The 24,564-nt window shown below is 38.3% G+C and overlaps 1 protein-coding gene across 3 annotated transcripts in view; it reads left to right on the top strand.

The window, feature by feature from the left end:
* Positions 1–24,564, top strand: part of LOC130432761 (raftlin-like) — an 80,671-nt gene that overhangs the window by 42,390 nt on the left and 13,717 nt on the right. Inside the window, exons 5-8 of one of the 3 annotated variants that reach the window (XM_056762260.1) lie at positions 377–761; positions 7,237–7,440; positions 13,331–13,449; positions 21,684–21,787. In XM_056762260.1, coding sequence (XP_056618238.1) covers positions 377–761; positions 7,237–7,440; positions 13,331–13,449; positions 21,684–21,787 — 812 coding nt within the window. Of the gene's footprint in view, positions 1–373; positions 762–7,236; positions 7,441–13,330; positions 13,450–21,683; positions 21,788–24,564 lie in introns of all 3 variants that reach the window. The other 2 variants (XM_056762259.1, XM_056762258.1) reach the window with 2 other exon arrangements.

Here is a 24,564-nt window from a genome sequence, read left to right as displayed (position 1 = left end):
CTCTCATGTCATTCGAAACCTGCATGGAACACAAAAGAAGATATTTTGAGAAATGTCCCAGTAGTTCAATGTTTGGTTATCAGCATTCTTCAATATATCTTCTTTTCTGTTCATGCAGAAGAAAGAAAGTCATTTAGATTTGAAATGACATAAGGGTGAATAAATGATGACAGATTTTCCCCTTCTTAAAAGCTCAAAATGAATATCTCCATTTCCTCACCCTCATTTCAAAGCAGCTGTCATTTTTCTGTCGATACAAATCAAAAGTGTTCTAAGCATCATCACAATAACAAGATATAATGACCATGTTTCTCCAAATCCATAAAAACACCTAAAAGCAGTGCAGTCACACGGTGTGTTTGTATCTCATCAGCAGATCCAGGATGCTGCAGATCAAGGCATCATGTTTGTAGGCTTCATCCAGGAGCCAGCTGGCCTACGCCCACACGTGCTCCGGCACGGAGAACCGGAGGAACCCTCCCTCTCCCTGCACTCCAGCCCCAGCTCGTTGCACAGCTCCGGGCTAACTCCCAGCCCCAGCCCCCTGGAGGAGCCGGAGCTTGAAGATGAGCCGGGAGCGGAGAACGGGGGAGATGAGACTCAAATAGAGGACGTAAAATCTGCTGCAGGTGGAGACGGAGATGATGTATCCAAATCTGGTGAAACACAGCCAGGAGATGCACTCACACACAACAACAACGACACGGCCAAAATCACAGACACCACAGAGAAACCCGGCAGGCTGCTTCTGGCTAAGAGAGGTGGGTTGATCATTTTATCCTTTGATGAGACTAAATCTCATCAAGGCTCCTATAAAAATGAAAGCAAAGATGTTTTGATATCTGTTCGCTTCTGCCATATAAATCTGGCTTTGTTATCTAGATTTAGGATTTAATGTACAAACCAAAGTAGAGTTAAAGGGATAGCTCACCCAAAAATGAAAGCACCTGAGACTTCTGGGGCACCAATGACTACCATAGTAGAAAAATTTCATATGGTAGTCAAAGGTGCCCCAGCACTGTTTGTTTTCTTAATTTCTCTTTTAATGTTTTTTCTACTATGGTAGTCAATGATGTCCCAGAAACCTCAGCTGTCAGCATTTTTGTAGATTTATTTATTTGCGTACAACCAAACAAAGAAATGTATACATATCTGGAACAACCGAGGGTGGGTAATTCCAGTCAAACAACCACTTTTCGTTTGTTGTTTAACTAAGGAAAAACCCACAGAACATACTGTAGTGACTCCTATAGTTAACTGGATTTATACTCTACTTTCAAGGTTCAAAAACTATAGTATTTAGGAATACTACTAGATATTACTATAATAAACACTTAAGCATACTAAAGTATTTTTCATGTGGGAATAAATTATTATTAATTTCCAATGATATGCACCGATCAGTGTTGGGTGTAATTATTTACTACATTGTTAGTTACTGTAATGGGAAAAATTATAATTTAATTACAGTTACTTCAAATGTAATTGAACTAAATACTGTGTATTGTATACAATACTTAATAAGAGTACTTTATGTAGTTTTTTATTATTTATTTAATTCATGCCTATCCATGAATCACTTAACTAATCAAGGTTGACATTAGATATAGAAAGTAATAAGTAATTATATACTTTTGGGTTGTTTGTAAAATAATCCAATTACTCTACTAAATATGTAATTAGTAACTAGTAATTCATTACTTTTTCAGAATAACTTACCCAACACTGGCACCAATACATTTATACATTTATACAAAAAGCACCGTTTACCTTGTTTACCACACCACGTGTGGACTGAATGCACAGAAAGAGTGTACAATCGATTCATTGAAACAAAAAAATTCTATTAGACATGCAAAACCCCATACGACGAAAGATCATAAAACTAGTCTTATGACTTTAGGGAACGTAATGGTCAAGTACATTAAATTAATCACCATATTCAGCATGTTGCTTAATTATGCTGCCAGTAACACATTGTGAATATGCAGTACATCGGACAGCCCTAATGTTCGCTCATGGTGACAGAAAGATGCACCAAATCATTTGTCCTCTGGGTGACACACGCCGCGACACCCTCTCATCGGCCTGCATTCATCTCTTCACGATGAAAAGCATTGTCACTGAGTTTTTTATGCAACGCTTTGACGTATGGGATTGGGCAGACTTGGCATTTACAAAAACACACACAGCGGGCGCTGGATTAGGCTTTGTTCACCCTCTTTTTATTCTGCCAGTATCCAGATGGCCTACCTCATTCTCAATATTAGCTCGGGAACCATCTTTTGCTTAAACCGTGCACGGTGTTCATCATGCTGGGAATCTTGTGCCGCCAACCCAAGTCTCCATCTGGAGGTGATATCGTCAGCGGCGAAATTATCCTGTAACGCCGGTCTCACGCCGCACCAGCTTTTCCCATTCAGCCACAAAATTGAGGGCTGCCGGTGGTCCCGTCGCACTGCGTCTTCTGAGTTATCACCGCTGCTGATAAATACAGTCATTCCCTCCTCGAATCGCTCCGATTCTCCCGGCGAACATCTATAAAACAGAATGATGGTGGTCAGCGGTGTAAAACGCTCAGAGCTCAGATGAGGTGCAGGTTTGTTGCTCCCTCGGTGTAGCTGTTGAGCCACGGGGTGAAACATTTATTTAGAAAGGCAGGACGAGGTTAGTTGCATGGCGTGTGCTTGATGTGCGTCTATTTTTTTATTTTTCATCGTGACATTTTCATGTCTCCCATTCAACACGGATTCGTTCAGTATGATGCTTTACTAAGTCACCATGGAAAAGTAAAGGGGATTTGAACATCTGCATGTATATTCATTCAGATAATATCAATGCAACAGATCCTAATGGTGCTAAAACAGACTCTGTATAGAGTTTCTTTATGCACAATTTATGTAAATTTAATATAATTAGCATCTTTTCCTCATTCATTTAGAAAATAATCAAGGATTTCTTTTTTACGACTGTACTTTTAAAAAGTCTGATTGATTTTCTATTGTAACTGGCTCAGCTCCACACTGTCATTCATCAGGCAGTCGGGATGATAAATATTAAATAGCATGCTGTTAAAGGCAGAATAGGTGATCCTGTCCAGAAACATGTTTTGTCACGCTGGTTGGAAATCTCTTTACATCCTGATAGCAATCAAGAAATTTAGTGGTCAAATAATATTCTTATAATTATATTTCGTTTGTAAAAGGTGTAGGACAAAAAAATGTTGCCCAATCAAAACGATCTGGCCAAACGCTATGACTGGTCATCTGTACATTTTCAGCCAACATACAGTATTTTGCATACCAATGCTCACCCTGTACACGTAGACATCAGTGAAGCATACCTTAAGAAACGTCTGAAAACACATCTCTTCCGTCAACATCTGACTGAACAGTTCTGACTTCTATTTCATCTCTACTCTTACTCTTACTCTTACTCTTACTCTTACTCTTACTCTTACTCTTACTCTTACTCTTACTCTTACTCTATACTTAAATGTATGTACCTTCATAATCTTCAGTTAAAATCTGAAAATGCACTTCGCCCTGAAATGACAAAAATTAAGACGGTTTGGCAGGAGCATCTGTTAACTCCTCCCCTTCAATTGTCATCCTGCTGCCGGTTTATTTTCAAAATCAATCCAACAGCTATTTTTACACATTCGCAGTGAAAATCGCAAGCCACGGCAACTCATTTTCTCCTTGAAATTCATTTTCACTCGGAAATTTGTCACAATACGAAAGTAAAAACGGTCGTAACGTCCGTTTCACGGGGACTATAAAGAAAAAACGAAACTTCCTGAAACTACATTTGGGCTCCATGAATCACGCGACACACGAAAATTTTGAACTTCCGTTGGCGCAACTCTCTCTCTACAATGGCTCTGGCCTGACATACTTCAGCTTCGAGCTAACAAACGTCTCAATAAAGTACAACAAACTATTTAAAAACATCAAAAAAAGTAAAAAAGCAAAAGGGAAATGAATGTGCTGTATGAAGTGCAATTTAAAGGAGAGAATAGCAGCAGAGAAAACACGAAAAGGGCCCGTTTGAAAGATTAAAACAATTCCACAATTCTCATCAGCTCTTCTCAAGACACAGGTCTGGACCTTTGCAGTGTTTTGTGAAAATGTGATGCAATACCAATGCAAACACTTAATGACTTGTCGCGTTCTGTGGCTTTGTATAACTACACATATACAGAGTGTTTGACCTTGTCACACAGGTTAACAAAGATGACCGTAATCCTGGAGGGGGAGACAGGGTTGTCATACCTGTTCTGATCACGTATTGACCCTTTAGAAGTCATTAGACATGTCTGTAGCATGACGCCCATCTCTTCTTTCCCATTGCTGGCAACGGGGGTCTAACTCACGTTATTTGTAGATGGACCCCTTGGACCGTAACGTTTAGATGTTTAAAAAACCATTAAGAGGACCAGTGAGATTTTTTGCATAATTATATATTTGTATCATTTTTAGGGTTTGTGTAGTTTAGGGCTTAAATAGATTGAAGAACTACAAAAAACATGTTGTTTTGCAACAAAACCTAGCTGGTCAGAACTGTTTTCACCCTTATGCCATCCCAGATGCAGACCTCCTCTTGTGATTTTGTTATATAAAAAATTCTTATCTGGGACGCAAAATAACAAAACCTCAGAAAGTACATTCATCCACATAAAAATAAAACAGTAGGATTTTTTGCATAGTTTTAGTAAATGCATTCAGTTAAATCTTTATTAATATTAGTTCATGCAAATACAATTGTTCATGTTTTGGTAGCTCACTTTGCATTAACTAATGTTAAAGAATAGTTCACCCAAAAAATGGTCCCTATTGACTTGAACATAGTCATTTTTATTCCTACTATGGAAAGTTAATAGAAACCATTTTTGGATACACTATTGATTTAAGCATCTCAACTTTTGATAAAAATCTGTTATGTGTGGTAAAAATACACATTTGAGATACAAGTGATAAAGTAATAAATGCTGTTTCTTTAGCACAAATATTATAATTTAATATTTTATGTAATTTTATTTTTAATTCAAATTCTTAATATTTTTTTTTACATATCATTGCTGTCCTTCCAAATTCTCGGATGTCCAATTTTGCTATTATTTTTTAATTATTCAAAACTGTGTTGTCAAAGTTGACAAACACTTTTTACAACTTTTTAACTGTTAGTTGTTCATCCAGCAATAAACAAAAAGGGTGACTAATAATAATGATGTATGGCAAAAGATAAAATCACAAAATATGGAGATAGTAGGTTTTAGAATGATGGTTTCAGAATATCAGGAGTAATACTTTCTTAAGAATGTAATTATTTTTATATATATCCTGTCTTTTCTTATCCATAAAATAAATAAAATGAAAGTAAGTCATTAATAAAGTGTCTTGGAGATTTACTGAAGCACCTGTTGTGCCTCCACCTCATTCAACCCAGAAGAAACAATGAGTGATTTACTCGCCGCACACGCTTCTCCAACGGCCTACGCTCTTTCATTTACTCTGCCCGCTCCCGTTAGGGGCGACTAACGACTCAATGCAGTCAGTCGCAATCTAACTGATCGCTGCCGAAACTAAAGTGCATCCATATTTATCTTTTTGGTCAATTTCCCATTAGTCCTAATATAGATCTGAATAGGAAGGTTTTATGGGGCCGAGTCGGGCACACAAACAAATTCATCTTACACTATCGTAATCCATTAGGTGAGCGCTCCTTCTCTGCGTGGCAGACGTAAGTGCTGTTTTGTTTTTCTACAAAACATAATCTCATTTAGACAAACGGATGGTCAATTCTCCCAGAAGCGAGGCTATTCTGGTGAGAAACGACGGCCCGAATACTCCATCAGGATTGACATTACATTACCTAATTTCCCTAATTACTCGAGTAGGACACAAGCTAATGAGTTCTTAGGCCAAGCTAATGAATGAAGTGTGAAGGACTACAGCAAAACAGCACACACTTCAGAGAGCAACAACAGACCGACAAATCACACTAAGCCAATAAATAAAAACTAGCTTGGTTAGTGCGTGTTTGGGGCTTTTGTAGATTGAAGAACAGCAAAACCATGTTGATTTTGCAACAAAACCTAACTGGTCAGAACTGTTGATGGGTAAAGAAACGGTTCACCCCAAAAAGACCTCCTCTTTCTTCAGTAAAACACACATGATTTTGTAATACAAACAATCAAAGGGGCGCAAAATAATGAAGCTTCAAGAAGCCCATACATCCATTTTAAAATAATCCAGATGATTCCAGAGGGGTCAAAAATAAGCCACGGCTTTACTGTAAATAAACAAACTAAAAGGTTACTATATTGTAGTCAAATGGTAAACAAGTTCTAACTATGATATTTATTGTAAAACTCTGGTTCCAAACGGTAATCAACCTGCCAAAAAACATGGTTACTACACTTACAAGATTTACATTGAGTAGCACAGAATTATTGAAAATATCAGACTCAAAGACTCAATTATTTGGTACAACTTCTGTGGTTTCTCATGCTTTGTTTGCAATATTTGATTGATTTTTTTCCATTCTGATTATTTCTTTAAATTTGCCCAAAATAAGGCATTTCAGAAGGTAGCGTAACAATACCGCCGATATTATGGTGCATTAAATTGCTTAATTTTGGAAAAACAGAACACACCTACAGTTTCAATGAGTTCAGTGTGTAGTTATTTGGAGGATCTATAGACAAAAATGCAATACAATATACATAACGATGTCTTAGGATGTGTAAAAAGACTTTACATAATGAAGCTTGATGTTGTTGTTACATTAGAATGAGCTATTTCAATCTACAGTACATACACCGCGGGTCCCCTTGCATGGAATTCACCATGTTGTTTCTACAGTAGCCCTAAAGGGACAAACTGCTCTACAGAGCATGTTTCGTAAATACGTTATCTCCTTCAGCAAAGAAGTGGAAACGTGACGACATCTTATTTCTGTGTCAGCCATTGTAGTGCTTCGAAAGGGAGGTACGAAAGGGATGGAGTGAGCCATTGGTGGCAATTTGCAACCTCACTGCTAGATGTCGCTAAATTTCTAAATTAAACTGGACCTTTAAATTGTCTTAAGCAGCCATAATTTGCAGATTACATTTTAGCAAGAGAAGCTTATCTACAATTGTAAGCTCATCATTAAATCTCTTCCTCCAATAAAAATATATGTGTTATACTGATGTATTTTTAATTGAAATGTATATTTAACTTGTGCCCACAGGAGCTGAGCTCTTCGGGATGTTTAATTACCCGGGTCGTCGTGAGGGTCAGCTCAAGTACTACACGGTTAAAGTGCCTCTGCGGATACAGCCGATGGGTGAAGGTATAGGCACTTTAGAAGCCAACTGGCTTGATCACATGACCCAGCATTTCAACAGCGGGGCATCACTTGTGGACGGATACTTTCAGCTGACCAATGACAATGGTGAGACTTCTTATAGTTCTTACTTTTTGAGACTAGCTGTTGCTTATTTGTTTTTTTTAAGACAGACTGTTATTTGTTGATTTGTGCTTTTGAAGTACAGTGTTGAGAAGAAAGATAATTTCTAACCAAGAAAAAAGTAGTTATTACATACATTGTCTAATTGTCAAATGATGCTTTTTCTTTTTACAACCAGGGTTGTTTATCTGTAACAGATTTTAAATTACTATACAAACAAGAATAAAAACATAAATCTGTAATATGAGCTAACCTTCAGAGAGAACCCATTCTTGACTTCTCAATGCTTCGCACAGTATCAGACAAGAGTCGTCACATCTTCCTCGTCCTTATCTGCATCTGCAACATATACAGTGCGATAAATGATTAAGTAACTCGAGCATCACATCACCGCCAATAAATAAATCATAAAATGGTAAAAATGTAATCAGTTTGATGTGATTTTTCTCATGCTTTATTTACTTTCTGTCTCAGTAATTAAGAATCCTATTAAAATACCTCGCGGGGCTTCGCTCGCTCTAGTGCACGTAGAGTATTTACAGAATGCAATTCGGCGTGCAGGCGAGATCTGCGCACAGGATCTCATTGCTCTGTGTGAAATGCTCTGGTGGTTTGAGTTAAGCTTTTGTGTGTTTGATAGCTAACAGATATAGCTTGTTTTGTGGCTGGGTTATAACATGGGGGACGTTGGGAAAGCAGGGTATCTGTCATCATTTATCGCTCTCTGGAAGAGAGTGTGCGCAAAAGTAGCAATGTGGCAAAACCCAAGCCTCTTATTAGCTAATTAATTTTCTGTAATGACTCCCTTGCAGACTCTGTAAGCTCCTGCCAAATTTTGTGCAAATCTACAGGGGCAAGTTGTCCTGACGTAGCCCAGAATAATCACAGAGAGGCCGAACTGAACAAATGTTCATCTGGACTGGTGCATGGCCCTAAAATAATCAATGGCACGATGCTAGGATGCTGCGGGTGGTTGCCAGGGTGTTGCCAAGGTGTTCTGAGTGGTTTTAAACATGTTGCCTTGCAAATTACTAGGGTGGTCTGGTTGCTTGGGTCTCACAATCTATTGCATATCGTCTTGCTATGCTAGGGTGCAGTTGATGGTTGCCAAGGGCGTTGCTAGGGCAGTTCTGTTCAGATGCTAGGGCATTGGCTCTGAGTAGAATGTTGTGTTTTACTATGCTAAGGTGCTGTAAATGGTTGCTATGGGCATCGTTTAACTGTTTGAGTGTTTTTATACGTGGACTGACTGGTTGCTAGGGCATTGCTATGCGAAGTGTGTGTTCGTGTGAATTGGAGTGTGTTGCTATGCTAGGGTACTACTGATGGTTGCCAGGATGTTGCTATGGTGTTCTGAGTGGTTTTAAACATGAGCATTGCATTTGCTATTGCTATTTGTCTGATCGGTTTCTAGGGAATCGATAGGCAACATGTTCCGAGTGGATTGCGTTTTACAGATTTACAGGTAAATGTTAAAAGAGTGCTTAATGCATCAATGCAAAATTAGGGTTTATTGGAACAATTATTATACTGACGCCTTAGCAACTAACCGAAGATGTAACTTAGGTTAACAAAAGTAGATATTCGACACAAATATGTTTTAAGGCTTCAGAACTATAAAAGCTAAATGATGGTGTTCATGCCAACTACACGTGCGAAGAGAAATAACAGGAAGTGAGAGCAGTGTTACAGGAGGAGGAAGGTGCGAGGCGAGACGCCCCGTGGATTCCGGGAACAATGTGATATCAAAGCAGCGTGTAGCAACTTTTCATAAGCGTCTGATTACATGAAAGACTAGAGTCGCATTCATTATCAGTCCTGCGAGCACATGGTCCAGATCTCTCCAAATTTAGCTTCTCTTTGAGCCTGGTCGACGAATGCATAATGAGAACTCCATGGTGATATGCTCACACAGCGCGTTCTCCCAGTAAACATCAACACGTCTGTAATATGCGAGGATGAACTCGCGCACACGCATAAGAGAACCCGAGCCAGACAGATTCCCTGCAAGAGTCTCACAAAAACAAGTCAAGGTCACGTTTCAGCAAAAATCGAACGAACAAATTATAAAAAAGATTTGCTGTTTTGCATAAGGAAAATACAACTTTAAAATGTATTGAATTGTAATATTTTAATTATCACATTCTCAAAACCTCTCATTACTGAAGAATTTGTACCATTATGTTTCACATCAAAACATGTTTATGTATTACCTTAATAGTAAAAAACTGAATAAATTAAAGCTATTAAATTAAGCCATTAAAAAAGCCATAAAAACATGATATAAAAATCCATGACAAATGAAATAATATATATTATAAATAATATTAATTGTTTTCCTTAATATATTGAGAATTTAAGGGTACTTGGTCGTGTGACAACGCAAAAAATCATTATTTTTGTCTTTTTGGGGGGTGAAATATGACCTGGATGTGTTCTTGACAGGTTTGCCTCTCAATTTGATAGAAGATCAGAAAGATAGTCTCAGGCGCTCCTCATCACCCTCACAATCTGCCCTCCAGGTAGCAGATATGAGTTTATCCACCGGTCCAGGGCTGGATGGGGGTTTTGTGTCGGCTCAGAGTCTCCTGATGGATTTTTCTCTTTGTTTGTGTGGCGTTCTGCTCTACTGATTTACTTTTACACTTCGCCTGTGACCTCGTCTGCCTCCGTCTCAGTGACATTGAGGATGTCCAGGACAACGGCCCACGACAAGAATCTTCCTTTCTCCCTCTCTCTCCTAACAGACTGGTTTCCATGGTGAGAAAAAGAAGTGATGGGTGTGGTGTTGATAAAAGCCGGCCGCCCATCAGGCCGACGGTAAATTTTTAGCTCAGAAGCCACCACCGTTCATTTTACATTTAAAGATTCACACGTGTGCAGGAGACCCATGTGGTCATCCACAAGCTCCAACTTCCGAACCTGCTGAACGAGACAGCAAGATAATCAACACTTCTTTTGTATGTCTTCAGAGCAACCCCGCATCCCCCCCACCCCCTCAGAGAGAAAAGCATTTGTGCTCACAGCTGTGTGACATTTATGCACCTGACTATTCATGCTGTTCTGTCTATGTACAGATGCCCCGAAGGCGGATATTCAGCGTATGAATTTCCAATAAGACATTATCTCGGTATGAAAAGAATGGGGAGATACCTCCGCCGTCGCATTTCTGATGCACAAAAGTATGCGAGTATGAATAGACTCATTTCAGATGAGGAACCGTGGACTCGTTTCTTTTCCACGAGAGACACGTATAAACACACCTTTTCATTAATTAAAGGTGAAGTGTATTATTTTTTATGCGGTTTATTATTTTTTACATTTTTAATACATTTTTGTTGCGTTCACACTGAAGCGTAATATGGTTGACGGTTTTCTTTTGAGTATTTGATGAAGTACCTAAGGGCCGTTCACATTATATGATAACATAAAAAAAGTTTTCAAATCATTCTCCATTTAGTTTAATGGCGGGGTTCACATCACAACTATAGCGATAAAGAGAGCAATATGGTTGGGATCACTTTCAGAACTATTTTTCCAGCTTATGAACAATGAAACCTGTCAAAACTTCTGATGGATAATTTTTGATGATCGCAACGCAGGATTTAATGTCTGAATTTGTTTACGGGCGGGATATTATACATACATAACATTTATGAGTCTGAGCAAGCTGGCAAAATATATGCTTTACATCCCGGACACGATCGCACCTTCAGCCTTCAGAAAGAGCATCCAGCCTCTGCTGTCATATTTTGAAGAAAAGACGTTCGGGAATGAAAACGAAAGCATCAGCAGCAGGTCATCTACATTCATTCTATTGTTTGGGAAAACTGCAGGGCGGAGAATAAAAATAAATATAACGTTCTCGTCTGCTGGTGTAGACCCAAATAGTTACAGTAGTCATTATAGTTATTTGTGAACTGCCCTTTAAAATGGAAGAATAAAGTCTCACCTTAAATTATTTTTCTTGTTAAATATTTAGTTTTATTTGTTTGTATTGCAAATAGCAATTTACCTTAAAATATGTACAAAAAAGACAACTTCTAGATTAATTGATGGCAAGTGGACATGCTTGTTCAACCCACAGCAAAACTATTTATGGAAGACAAATCACAGATGAGATCTCTCTAACGTCTCAATTATTTCTCCTCGGCATCAATGAGATTAAATGGAGAGCATTTGCTACAGTTTCATGTGCGTCTCAGATATTTCTCTGGAGATAAAGAGTCAGAAATCTGACAGATGTCTCTGTCATTAGAGTTTCAGAAGAGATGTCAACAATGTCTCAAACTGAGCTCAGACTTGTGTTGTCTGCGATCTCAATATGAGCTCAAACATTTCTCAACAAATTCACACAAATCCAGATTATTTGACCTCTATACCTCCATACTCACCATTCTCTTTTGTTTCTGTTTTTTTATTCTACCTATTCATTTTCAGAAGAAACATCTGAGACTTGTTGAGTCTTGAACACACAACGGAGACCTGAGCAATGATATTGTCCGCTGGGGTCACCAAAGTTACACACTTTTTCATACGCAGGCGTGCCAGTTTCACTTAATATGTGCACATCCTCTAATCTCACGTCGTCTCTGCCTATTTCCACCCCGCGCTGTAAAATATACATAAGCAGTCTGAAGCATTAGCGACTCTGTCCTTCACGTTTAAATGCTTTGAGTCACCAGACTAACTCCACATCTGAACTCCATCAATCGGACCGTCTCTCTCTCCTGTCAATCTCCATAAGTGGCCTCCTCACCGAGCCATCGCCATATCGAGTCAACGTTTGCCGTGTCTACAGAAAAAAACGCATTCTCTCTCACTCTCTCACCTGAGACATCACCGCCCGTCCAGACGAGCCGCCCGACTGAGGCAATCTCCCAAGTGGACTTTTCCAATTACGCTCCCAAGTGGGAACATCTGATGTATGGCGGCCAGAACAATGGCCCCGTTTGAAAGGCCGGTGAGATGTCTTCAATTGAGTAAGTGCGGCCCTAAATAGGTTTTTTTGATGAAAGAACGCCGGCGACGTTAAGAGCCCCCCATCAGCCGGATCCCCTCTGTCCCTCAGCCCCCCGTAATGTAATCTGGAGTGTCTCCCAGACCCGACAGGGGCAGCACAAACAGCATTAGTGTGTAAATAGAGGCGGGGCAGAGCCGGGAGAGGACGTTTAGCCGGGATAACACGGGACGGTGAGAGGGTCCCAGACGCCTGCGCTTTCGTCTTCTATTCTCAACAGAGCTTATTATCCTTCTGTATATGTAGTTCAGGGTAAATTAAGGCCAAGCGCAGGAACCTCACGGGACATGGACTTCGGGCCATTAAAATGTGAAATCTAAAGCAGTTTATTTCATCAGGAACATTCCAGATTTATTTACGGATATTTTGGTCATTCGTCAGACTCTGTTTGTCTTTCCATCGCTTTTTCTTTCCATTCAAGATGTCTTCTCTCAAATTTTACTGGTTCAATACAGTTTGAAGGAAACATTCATCCTAAAATTGTATTATTATAAATATTTACTCACCATCATGTTATTCCAAATCCAAAAGCTGTTTTTTTTTCTATGGAACACAACAAGACATTTTTAAGATGACAGTTTGTATTTATTCATTAACAGACACTTAAACCCAATGGTACTTACAAATGAAAGAGCATTCAACAAAAACATTCAATAAAACTATATTAACACGTATGAATAGACGCTTAGATAAGTAGAACAGCATAAAAGAAGAGATTTTCTGGTCATATAATAAGTTGTGTATAGTTTAGATAAAGTCTGTGTCTTGAGTTGTTTCCATGCTTAATGCTTAGCGTTGCGTACCACAAACTTTTTGCTTAAACAAAATGAATAACCACGTCTTCTCTCTTTCCAGCAGATCCGCTCACTAAAACGGTGGACAGCGTGTTTGTGTTCCAGGAGGGCGTGGAGGGCGACACAAACGCAGCGGCAGCGTATGATGCTATAGTGGTGGAACAGTGGACGGTCATTGATGTGAGTAAGACACACATTTCTGTTCATTTCTGTTTCATTTTCTCTACAAATCAACAACGTGATCCGATGTTCATGTCACACAGGGGTTCACAAACATTTTGCCAAAATACCACAAACGAATACTTTTACATTTTCTTCATTAGTAGGGAGTAGCTTTTATTCTCTTCGTCATTTTATGAATAAACTATAAGTTTAATTGGGATACAGAAAAATCTTATGATGTGATATCCAAACCATTGCCAAAACAGTAAATGAATCCAACTTTTTTGTTTCTTGCTTGCAAAACGACCAAAACACAACAGTTTCCAACCCCCTGATGTAATGTAGTCTAAAATCAAATGACATGTACTCATATTTTTTCCATTTATCCCTACTGGAAAAAAAATAGAACCTTGCCCAATGCACAACAGATAATGTTATTGATCTAATGGTTATTTAATACATTTACATTTAGTCATTTAGCAGACGCTTTTATCCAAAGCCACTTACAAAGTATGAGGAAACAATAAGCAATTTGTGCAACAAAAGAACAGCAATGCTATAGTAACTATCATGGTGTCTACATGTATGTGATGAATTGTATTGGTCCGATGTTGTCTGGCAGATGGGAACTAACAGCCCTGCTGAAAAAAAAAACAGAAACCTTTAGAGAAATTCTAATGGTTTCCATTAAAACACCATTATGCACCATAAGCTTTAACTATTACAAAGTTCCTTTTGTTGTGTGTTTTGAGCAGTGTTCAATAGGATTCAACATCCAACCAGAAGAATATATCACATACTAGTAGAATCATTACAGATTCCATTAAAACCATTATAACTTCTTAAAAGGTTTCTATTGTTTTTTCAGCAGGGAGAACACTTGAATCCTACTGGAATAATGCCCAAAAAGGAATTCTGTAATTGTTTTAATGGAATTGGCTAATAATTCATATTGGTTTTTAATGGAAACCATTAGAATTTCTGTAATGGTTTTTATTGTTGTGTTCCGCTGGGATTAAGTCACTCCTTTTTACTTTTCTTTTCACAACAGTGCCACACAACCACCAAATTTCCTGCATAAAAATAAAAAAAACATTAAATCACACAAAACAACATCAAGTTGCTGTGAAGTTCACTGTTAAATACACAATGCAGCAGCAGTAAATCCCACGGCACATCAGGAGGGCTGTTTGAGTGACAGTAATGGGTCCTGCTGCTCTGAGACTAAGCCTCACTTGTTGACATCAGATATTGGTCAGTTCAGCATAGATTTCTCTCGGGTTGGTCTCACTTCAGTGTGTGTGTGTTGTGTTAGTTAGCGCTGTGTACTGATGCTATCAATGTAATCGAGTTTTGAGCTTTATTGTATAATCCAACACCTCTCCATCCCACTTACTTCTCTCTCTCTTTTGTGCCGATCCGTGATTCTGTAGCCAGTAAGGACACACTGTTTCTGTCCGACTTCATTCTGCAGCGCTCGCCTGACGGGCTGCATTCAAATAGGAGTAGGCTTGACATTTCCCAGCATTCCTTGCGGCCGTAATTTAAGGGTACCGTAAATAGCATTCAGTAGTAATATTCCGTAAGGGCGTGTTGATGTATATTCCATCAGAACGATACATACATGCAGAGTTTCAACGGACGGAGGGATCTTTTAACCAATGCATGGAGACGTTTTGAATTTATATGTTCAGCTGCTGTCTGACATTGTCTACGGCGAGGCCATCAATCATTGTCATATTCGCTCGCTGATATTTCAGTCTTCAGCGCGCCCGTACGTTTATTCCACATGTCTCGTAAATCAGGTTTCTCTTGCGCTGGTCAATTACTGCACAATGTTCATTATACAGACTGATGGTACTCTGAGAAGTGCTTTTTAATATAGTGCCGCAAAGGGTAATTTATGAAGATGGGCATTGTGTACGTTTGTTTATTTAGTGTTTCTTTGACATGACCGGGAGGACAAAAAAAGGATGCTCAGATGTTGTTCTTTTATAGCTCAGGAGATCTCAGACGTGTTTCATTAACGTACCTATTTATGTTTCTTCAAAAATTGCTTCGGAGAAATAAAAATAGAAACACATGAGATTGGTAAAAAATATGAAGAATATGGAGGTGTGAAATGAATGTAAATTGTGAATGTAAAACAATCTGGATTTGGATAAATCTGATGAAAAATGCTGGAGATCTTTATAATATTGACTTTTGATTGCAGACTTGTCAAATCTGAGCTTAGTTTGACACGCTGTTGACATCTCTTCTGTGATTTTTCTTTTTTATTGAATTTCTCCAACCACATACACTACATAAATAAAAACAGCATACCAGTAATTAAACTTAACAAAACGAGAAGCAAAATGTAATACATAAACGCATACCAAAATACATCAATCAGATTTAGAATTAAAGACGGAAAACAACAAAGATAGAAAATTATAAAATAACAACAACAACAAAAAGAGATTTTTCTTTCTTAGAGAAAAAACAATACATGCTGATGTTTGAACGTATGCACCAATGTCTAAAGCACTTGTTCTGGGTAAGTGAGCCGCGTTTGTTCAATACAAGTCAAATTGAGTGAGAGCTCTATTCCTGTCGTAAGGAAGAAAATCAATATGAGTGTAACCTTGGACATGTAATGCAATGAGGGCTCTCTGGCACCAGGGCTCAGCCTCTGAACCACCACAACCCAAAAAAACTGCTTTCCATTTTAGATTTCCTTGAGGAATAATCTCTGAAGATTTCCTCTCCAGCAACACTTATTAGTTTTGATGCACTGAGGGGGAAATAGCCTTAACAGGCTTTTATTACACTGAGAGTGAAGTTCTCATGTTATTAAGAAGTATTTTGAAATACTTCAGGAAGGCACATTGCGTCATGTGCGGAGGAAAAGAGAAAACACAAGTCTGTCCTGTTGTTGTCATGTATGTCATGTGTCACGCTGACACTGTAATGATCCAAGCAACCACGGGTGGTGACCAAACTGGTGCAACATTCTTTTTTCTTTTTTTTTACAATGATGGATGAGATCTCTTTAACATCTTAATTGTTTTTTAAAACAATGAGAATAAATGTAAAGAAAATTGAAAGTTAAAGGAATAGTCCACCTTCAACATGTCATTACTTTCATGCCCCTTTAATCATATAATTCCTTTATTACTTTGTTTTTGTGCAGAACACAAAAGAAGATATTTTGAAAAATGTTGCCAACAGAAAACCATTTTCATTTGTTTTGTGTCTAAAGTCATCGGGGACCAACGGTTTTCGGTTATCAACATTTTTCTAAATATCTTCTTTTGTGTTTTGCAGAAGAAAGAAAATGACACAGGTTGAAAATGACAACAGGGCGAGTAAATTATGACAGAATTACTATTTTGGAGGTGAACTATTCCTATATGTGTCGTCTCAGATATTTCTCCTGAGATAAAGAGTAAGAAATCTCACGAATGTCTCTGTCATCAGAGTTTGAGAAGAGACGTCAACAATGAGTCAAACTGAGCTCAGATTTGTCAAGTCTGTGATCAAAAGTCAATATTATTGAAAATCTCAATATGAACTCAAACATTTTTCATCAAATTCACCCACATCCAGATTATTTGACCTCGACAAACAAAACGTTTCATTTACACCTGCATACTCTTCATAGATTTCAACAGTTACAGTCTCTTTTGATTCTGTTTTTATTTCTCCTAAACAATTCTGGAAGAAACATCTGAGACTAAGAAACGAAACACAACTGAGAACTCCATCAAATCTCAAGAGCTACGAAGAGCAACATCTGAGCAATAGCATTTTCTGCTCGGGTGGAATGATGGAAATTACCGTGATCAACACGGATATAAAAAGATAGTCAAACGTTTCATCCCTGCATCCTATTTAAGAAACAATTTGTGAGTAAACATACTGATACAAATCCACTGAGTGCTCATCCCACACGGGCATTGATGTGAAATGAAGTCCCACCCTGTTATGGTTTTTCCATCTAAATCCCTGGATTTCTTACCCCAAAAAATATTCATGTCTATTTAATGTCTTGCGTAACTACCGCATGCTCAAATTCTTTTCCCATGTTCTGAAGCATGCCATGTCTCTACAGTCTCCGCTCTAAACACTTTGGCCTCGACTGTTTTCCTTCAGATGTTTGGATAACGGCAGATTGGATTTGTTGATCTATGAGTGATGCAGGTTTCTGAGATGAGACCAATTTAAGAAAGTCCACCAGGTTGAGATGAGCTTTATGAAGTAGCTGTTTGAAGCACAGCACAACTCTTGTTAGCAGTTACCAGAAACCCAATTAGAAGAAAAATAAGATTAACTTAACACGATGGTCGCATCAGGATACTCATAATGAATCTTTACAAGGCTTCTGTGCAAAAGAGCATGTTGTTGAGGAGAACAAAAACATCTCATATTTGGCTAAATGAAGTCGACAATTAAGAATTTACTATGAACTAAAAACATTGTCATCAAAATTGAACAAGGACTACATAACCTGAACTATTCTAAGCATATTTTTTCTAAAGTATTTCACTGCTGTCCTTCTGAAACCTTGTATCTTCATATCTCGTCGTTTTAATTTTATGCCATAAATCATTATTATTATTTGCCCTTTATGCTCGTCACTGGGTTTTGTTCATATCTAACCAATAAAAAGTGTTAAAAAGTCCTTGTCATCTCTGAAAAAACAGTATGCAATCATCGAAAAAGCTCATTATTTTTTCCATTTCCTGAAAAACATCAAATTTGGACATACAAGGTTTCAGAAGGACAGCGGCGATTTGAAACATTTGTATTTCCCACAAAATTACATCTGAAATGTCCGTTATAGGAACAATCGACACAAAAATACAAGTTAAATGTTTATTTACTCACCTTGATGTTGTTTCCAGCACGCATGACATGACTTTAATATCTGTAAAAGACAAAAAAAAAGTTGAATTCTCCAGAATTGTTAAGCAGTTCTTGTCATACAAAGACTTTTTATAGTGACCTAACACCATTTTTAGAGGACAAGAAAACGTTACAATTTTCATCCACAAAACATAAAACACACATCAGGTTTGTTAAATGAACAGATCAAGAGTTTTGGCGGCGACAAAAGCTACATTAAGATTTGGAACGACATAACCATAAATCAACGATTACAGCATTAACGTCTTGGGAAACTACAGAGGTTGCACTGACACACAACCAAGACGCGTTGCTTTTCTGGCGCGATATTTTAAACGCAGTTGGAGCAGAAAATGAATTTTGAGGGTCAGTGTGGTCATCGAAACAGTGTGATATCTAGACAGTAGACGGACCATTAAATCAGGTCCGTTGGCGATGTAACCTTTATGGCTCCTGCAGAGGTGAGAAAAATATGCACCCCGCAGATACAAAGAACAACCGGTCGGCATGAATGCGGCGAGATGAACCTGATGAAGCAGAAAAAATCCTCAATTCACAAAAATATATATTTTTGTTTTAAAATGACTGCCAGACTGATGTTTTTCCTGAGGATTCTGCGACTTTATGAAGTCTAAGCGTGATAGATGGTGTCAGTTCGTGAGGTTATTTATAGCCTAGACATCAGAACATTTATAACAGACATGATGTTCTGAAGACCCAGGGTAGAAAAGTGTGATATTGGCGTAAAATAAGGTTGGCTTATTTTTAGTTTTCGAGAAGTGAAGTCTAGGTGAGAGTCCGAAATTGGCTTTGAATGTTCTATGTCATTTACTGACATGAATGCATTTGGCAGATGCTTTTATCGGAAGCGACATGAAGCAAATTCAAGGTCTTACAGTAAACATTTAATCAATTCATGTGTTCGATATTGTAACGTTGATTTGCTAACAGCCTTGACAACCAGTTGAATAACAGGAAGTTGAAAGTGTAAGTACGAAATTAGAATTCTTTTCTCTAAATAATATTTGTATGTGCTTTTAATGACACTATGGAGGAAACTCTACAAACAGAACAATGTTTTGAAACCGATAGCGTTTACACTCATCTGAAAGTCATGACATTATAAAATAGATGCGAATGGCATTTCATGACAAAATGTAAAGACTTTCATTCTTAAAGTGTCTCGATTCTGCTCCATTTCAAAAGCCCGGCAAAAGCACTTCAACAACGTGTAGATGTTCACACAATCCCACTGCAACGCAAAAGCATTAACAGACCAGATTTTCTCATCTCTGCTTTTATTCCGAGTCTGGGGTCCAGTTTACATGGTCGACTGCTGGGACTGATTCCAACAAAAACCTTTTATCACATTTCTGAACCTCCCCTCCGGGCAGCCGTTTATGTGGTCCTGGCCAATGCAAATACCCATAAACCATTTCAACAGAACCTGAACACATGACCCACAACAATTCCACCAATCTGACGAAAGAGCATCAGAACTAGGATGAGGTTGAAACACATTCCTCACAGAGGACTAAACTTAGACTCTGGCTTTGTTCCAATACATAGCAAGCTGAGAAACCAGCACTTTGAGGCATCTTACACTGGAGGTTTAATTTTTTCCGCCTGTTTCAACCTATGGTTGGGTCATACATACCATACTATATGGCCATACTATATGGACAAAAGTATTGGGACAACCCTTTATTATAAACATGTTTATCTATTCCTGTAATTCCAATCAAAATATATATTAATGCCGAACCATAAAACACCATTTTGAATTATTTTATTTTAAAGGTCCAATGTGTAATTTTTTATAGGATCTATTGACAGAAATGCAATATGATATACATAACTATGTCTTCAGAGGTGTATAAAGACTTTACATAATGAAGCGTTATGTTCTTATTACATTAGAATGAGCTATTTCTATCTACATACACCACGGGTCCCCTTACATGGAATTCACCATGTTGTTTCTACAGTAGCCCTAAAGGGACAAACTGCTCTACACAGCGTGTTTCCTAAATACTTTATATCCTTCAGAAAAGAAGCTAAAACGTGACGACATTTTAGTTCTATGTCAACCGCTGTATAAAGGGAGGGCTTGAGTGGTGGAGTATGCTATTGGGTGCAATAATAATCTTCAATCTTTGTTGTAAATGTTTTGTAAGGGCCCTTTTTCTGTTCAAAAATGACTATGTACTATGTGCGTTTAGGTTAAGCTGGGTTCAGGTCTGGGCTTTATGCAGACCAGTCAAGTTCATCCACACTTAACAAAATCAATAATTTCTTTTTTAATCTTGCTTTGTGCACATGGCCATTGCCATGTTTGAATAGAAAAGGTTCCTGCCCAATAGAACACACAAGTTAATATCTTTACATGCTGCAGCATTGAGACTTAGGCTCACAGATATGACTAAAGAAGTCAAATCTGTTTATAACGTGACTATTTTAACAATTTTTTGAGCATTTGTCACACAAAGACCCCTTACGGTTCAATTTAGGTTAAAGGCAATTTAGGTCATTTCAAATCTTTGACTTTTTTCTGCAGAACACAAAATAAGTCATTTTGAAGAACGTTGGTAACCAAACAACACCGGCTTCCATTGACTTCCATTGTGTGGACACAAAACCACTGAGACATGTCTCGAAATATCTTCTCTTCTGTTCCAAAGAAGAAAAAGTAATTTGCAGGTTTTAAAAGACATGAGAGTAAATAACCGATGACAGAAATAATTTTTTTAGGTAAGGCAGTTGCCAATGTAAACAGTGGACAGGAAGACATATTAGAGTTGTAAAGGACGTAGAAAGAGAACAGCTGAATTTGAGCCTTTCACAATTTGTCATATTGTTAAACGAACAATTCTAAACTTTCCCCAGAGTGACTCACTGCTAATTGCATAGTATGTACTTGCTAGGGTTGTGGCGAACCCGTGCCATATCAAGTGGGAAGTATTATCACGTAGCGTACTGTCATTATGAGTGTGCGTGTGTTGTCTTGTGTCTGACACGCGACATCTTTTCCTCCGAGGACAGGTGCCGTTAAACCGCACTGACTTCCCGTGTGCTCGTTCTGAAATGAGAGCACAAGCCTTTTTTTTTCAAACCACAGGACAACCTGTGACAGCTCAAAACAACACTGTATCATTCAATTAAACAAACTCTCTCATGATCTCTGCATACAACACAGCTTTCATATCAACGGCTGTTCTGAGAACAGAGCGGAAATTAAACTATCGCTATCGATATTTATCGCACTGGATTTGTTCTCTCTCTTTGTTTGATGCAGTAGACTGTTATGTGTGAAGTGTGTGACTCTGATGAAGTTTAGTGAAGTGTGTGTTTGTGTTCTTCAGGGTTTACAGGTGAAGAACGACTATATTCCACTGCTGCAGTCACTGGCCTCGTTCGGATGGAAACTCACATGCGTGCTGCCAACACCTATCATTAGGACAAACAGGTACTGTAGAGAAACTCCTCTGCGCCTCATTTCAGTTGCTGATGTGAAAATAAAAAAGTAGATTTTAAGCAATGATGTATAAACCTTTCAATATGGGCGTACCTCGAGCTCTGAGGTTGTTAGGTTGTATTCTGTAGAAGGTCAAAGTCATTTCAACTTCATTTGAAAAACAAAAGAATTACAACAACCATAATCCTGAGGAGAAGTCGCTGTAACCATGGAAATAGGATCGGCACCAGAATAGATCAGCGGTGCCCATCCACTTCCATAAACCATTATGAACGACGACTCTACAACTAAAAAGAAAGAACACAGTCAAGTCAATAGAATACAGTCACAAACACAAAAGCTTGTGAGCAATGAGCCCTGAAAAAATGATTTTAACACAGACTGGACTATACCATTGGCAAATTGTTTACAATATATGAATAGACAATCTCATGTACTAAATAGCGACAAAAAGAAAGCATAGTGCATATACTACACAGTGCAGAGATTAGGAGGTAAGTGCACATACTGTACCAAAAAAAGTATGCAAACATACGCATGAAGTAGCTTGCATTCTACATACTCATGTACTTCATAGTTCAGAAAGAATGGGAAGTCAAGAGTATGGAAAGGTCACCTTCTACATAGTGCAAAAAGTATGCATAATACACTACCACATAGTGAAGAGAGTATGCATAAGTGCACATACTACCTAGTGCAGAATTTGAAAAGAGCACCCACTTAATAGTACAGAGAGTATGTATAGGTACATATATGACACAGTGAGGAGAGTTTACACAGTACAGAAATTATGCATAGTGCACATGTTACGTAGTGCAGTGGTATGCAAAGAGCACTTTCTACAGTGCAGAGTGTGATGTGTACATAACACATAGGGCAGAGAATGACTAGTGCATGAAAAAGTATGCATGGTGCCAAATGTACATAGTGCAGAGTTTGAATACTGCACCTACTAAATAGTACTGAGTGTTTATATAGGTGCATGTAGTGCACATACAACATAGTGCAAAGAGTATGATTAGTGCATGTACTACATAATGCAGACAGTATGCATACAGCACAAACAACATTCATTGTAAATGAGAGCTGATAATTAATGGTTATGTGACTGACCTCTGGTGATGCAACATGTGCGTGATCAGTGATGCAACAAAGTGATATAACAACTACCAATGAGAACGAAGGTGGTCACATGATACGGTATCTCACATGGGCATCGGAAGAAGGACTGAAAAAAAATACTTTAACCGTTCTATATGATTTGTCCCTGCCCACATCAAGGATATAATTTAAAAGACGATGAAACTGTGTCAGAAGCTGTAGGCATTCTAAACGAGTTTGATTCATGCATTGATAATTATTCATCTCCTGCGTGACATGATGTTCCCTACTATTCCATCCTTCTTCCCTACTATTTAATAGGCGAAAGTCTTGAGTAGTATGTTCGAAACCTCGGTATGTACAAATAGTTGGTGTAGAGAAATACCCAGATGCTCTACTGCTTCATCCGAGATTTTTGAGTGTGCATCAGATGGACACTCTATCCCATGATGCAACAGGAGCTGAGCAACGGTTAAACTTTCCAAATTTAAATAAATCAAAAAAGCGGAAAACTTCAAAGTGGATGTCTGTTTTTAAATGCAAGTACAGATGTTAACTCTTTTACCGCCATTGACGAGTTATCTCGTCATTTAAAAAAAACGGTTCCCAGCCAAAGACGTGTTTTTAAGGCAATCAGTGTTAGTGCTGTTTTACAGCAGGTGGCGCTAATACACACCTTTGGGAAAAAGTACAGAATCCCAGAACCTAGAACGTATATGTTTTAGCGTTTTTTAATTATGAGTGTAATCTGGGCGGAATCTGTGACAAAAAACGTTAATTATCTCAGCTGTTTAATCAAAGTGATGCATTTTTGAAGAAACATACCCACATCTACGGAGTAATAAAAAAACGAACAAATGAAGATAGAAGAATACGGTTTCTTTTGTTTGAAAGCTGAGACTTTCATTTGACATATTGAAAATGTATTGTCTGCCATTAAAGTTGGGTGAAAATGTTAAAAAACGCTGGCATAGGCTGGCAACTTTTTTTAAAGAGGCTGGCGGCGAATAAGTTAATACGTCATAGATCAAAGAGCATGACAATAAAACATGGCGGATGCACTACGTCCGAAATCTATTCATACTACCCCCACACATACTATATGTTTTTACTGTGGATAGATGGGTACTTCATTTAAATCCCTACGTACTGTCATAGAATATGATTTTGGACGCATTGTAAGAGAATAAAATGAACCGTGTCATAACATAAAGTGGTAAACTGAATTTCAACATTGGGTTTTGATAGCTCAACTATTCCACCTGCCGAGAATAACAGAACAAATAATAACAGAACATGGCAAAGTTTTCAGGGTATAAGAAACTGCAGCAGTACCTCATCGAGTCAAAATGTCGGGCACAGCCTGTAAAGATACGAAACAACGTGGCTATTTGCCCACCGTAATGGAATGTCAATACCAGCTAACTGATGACTCCCGTAATGGCGGGCGAAAGCTTCCGGCGATGTCGAACAGAAGTTCACCGTATAATCTCCATCTGTCAAACCCACGGCAGCATCGGGCCGATCCCTCAGCGACCTCTCTTTCAGACGTCAGTGTTCTATCCATCCTCCACTGATTAATTACGAGCCTATTTTAAACTTAACAAAACACAAGAGCAGCGATGTAGCTAATTTATCAAAACGTTGTCCTAGATACAACAGAAGCT

The sequence above is a fragment of the Triplophysa dalaica genome, chromosome 12 (genome assembly GCF_015846415.1).
Source record: "Triplophysa dalaica isolate WHDGS20190420 chromosome 12, ASM1584641v1, whole genome shotgun sequence".
Lineage (NCBI taxonomy): Eukaryota > Metazoa > Chordata > Actinopteri > Cypriniformes > Nemacheilidae > Triplophysa > Triplophysa dalaica.
This window is presented reverse-complemented; position numbering and strand designations above follow the sequence as displayed.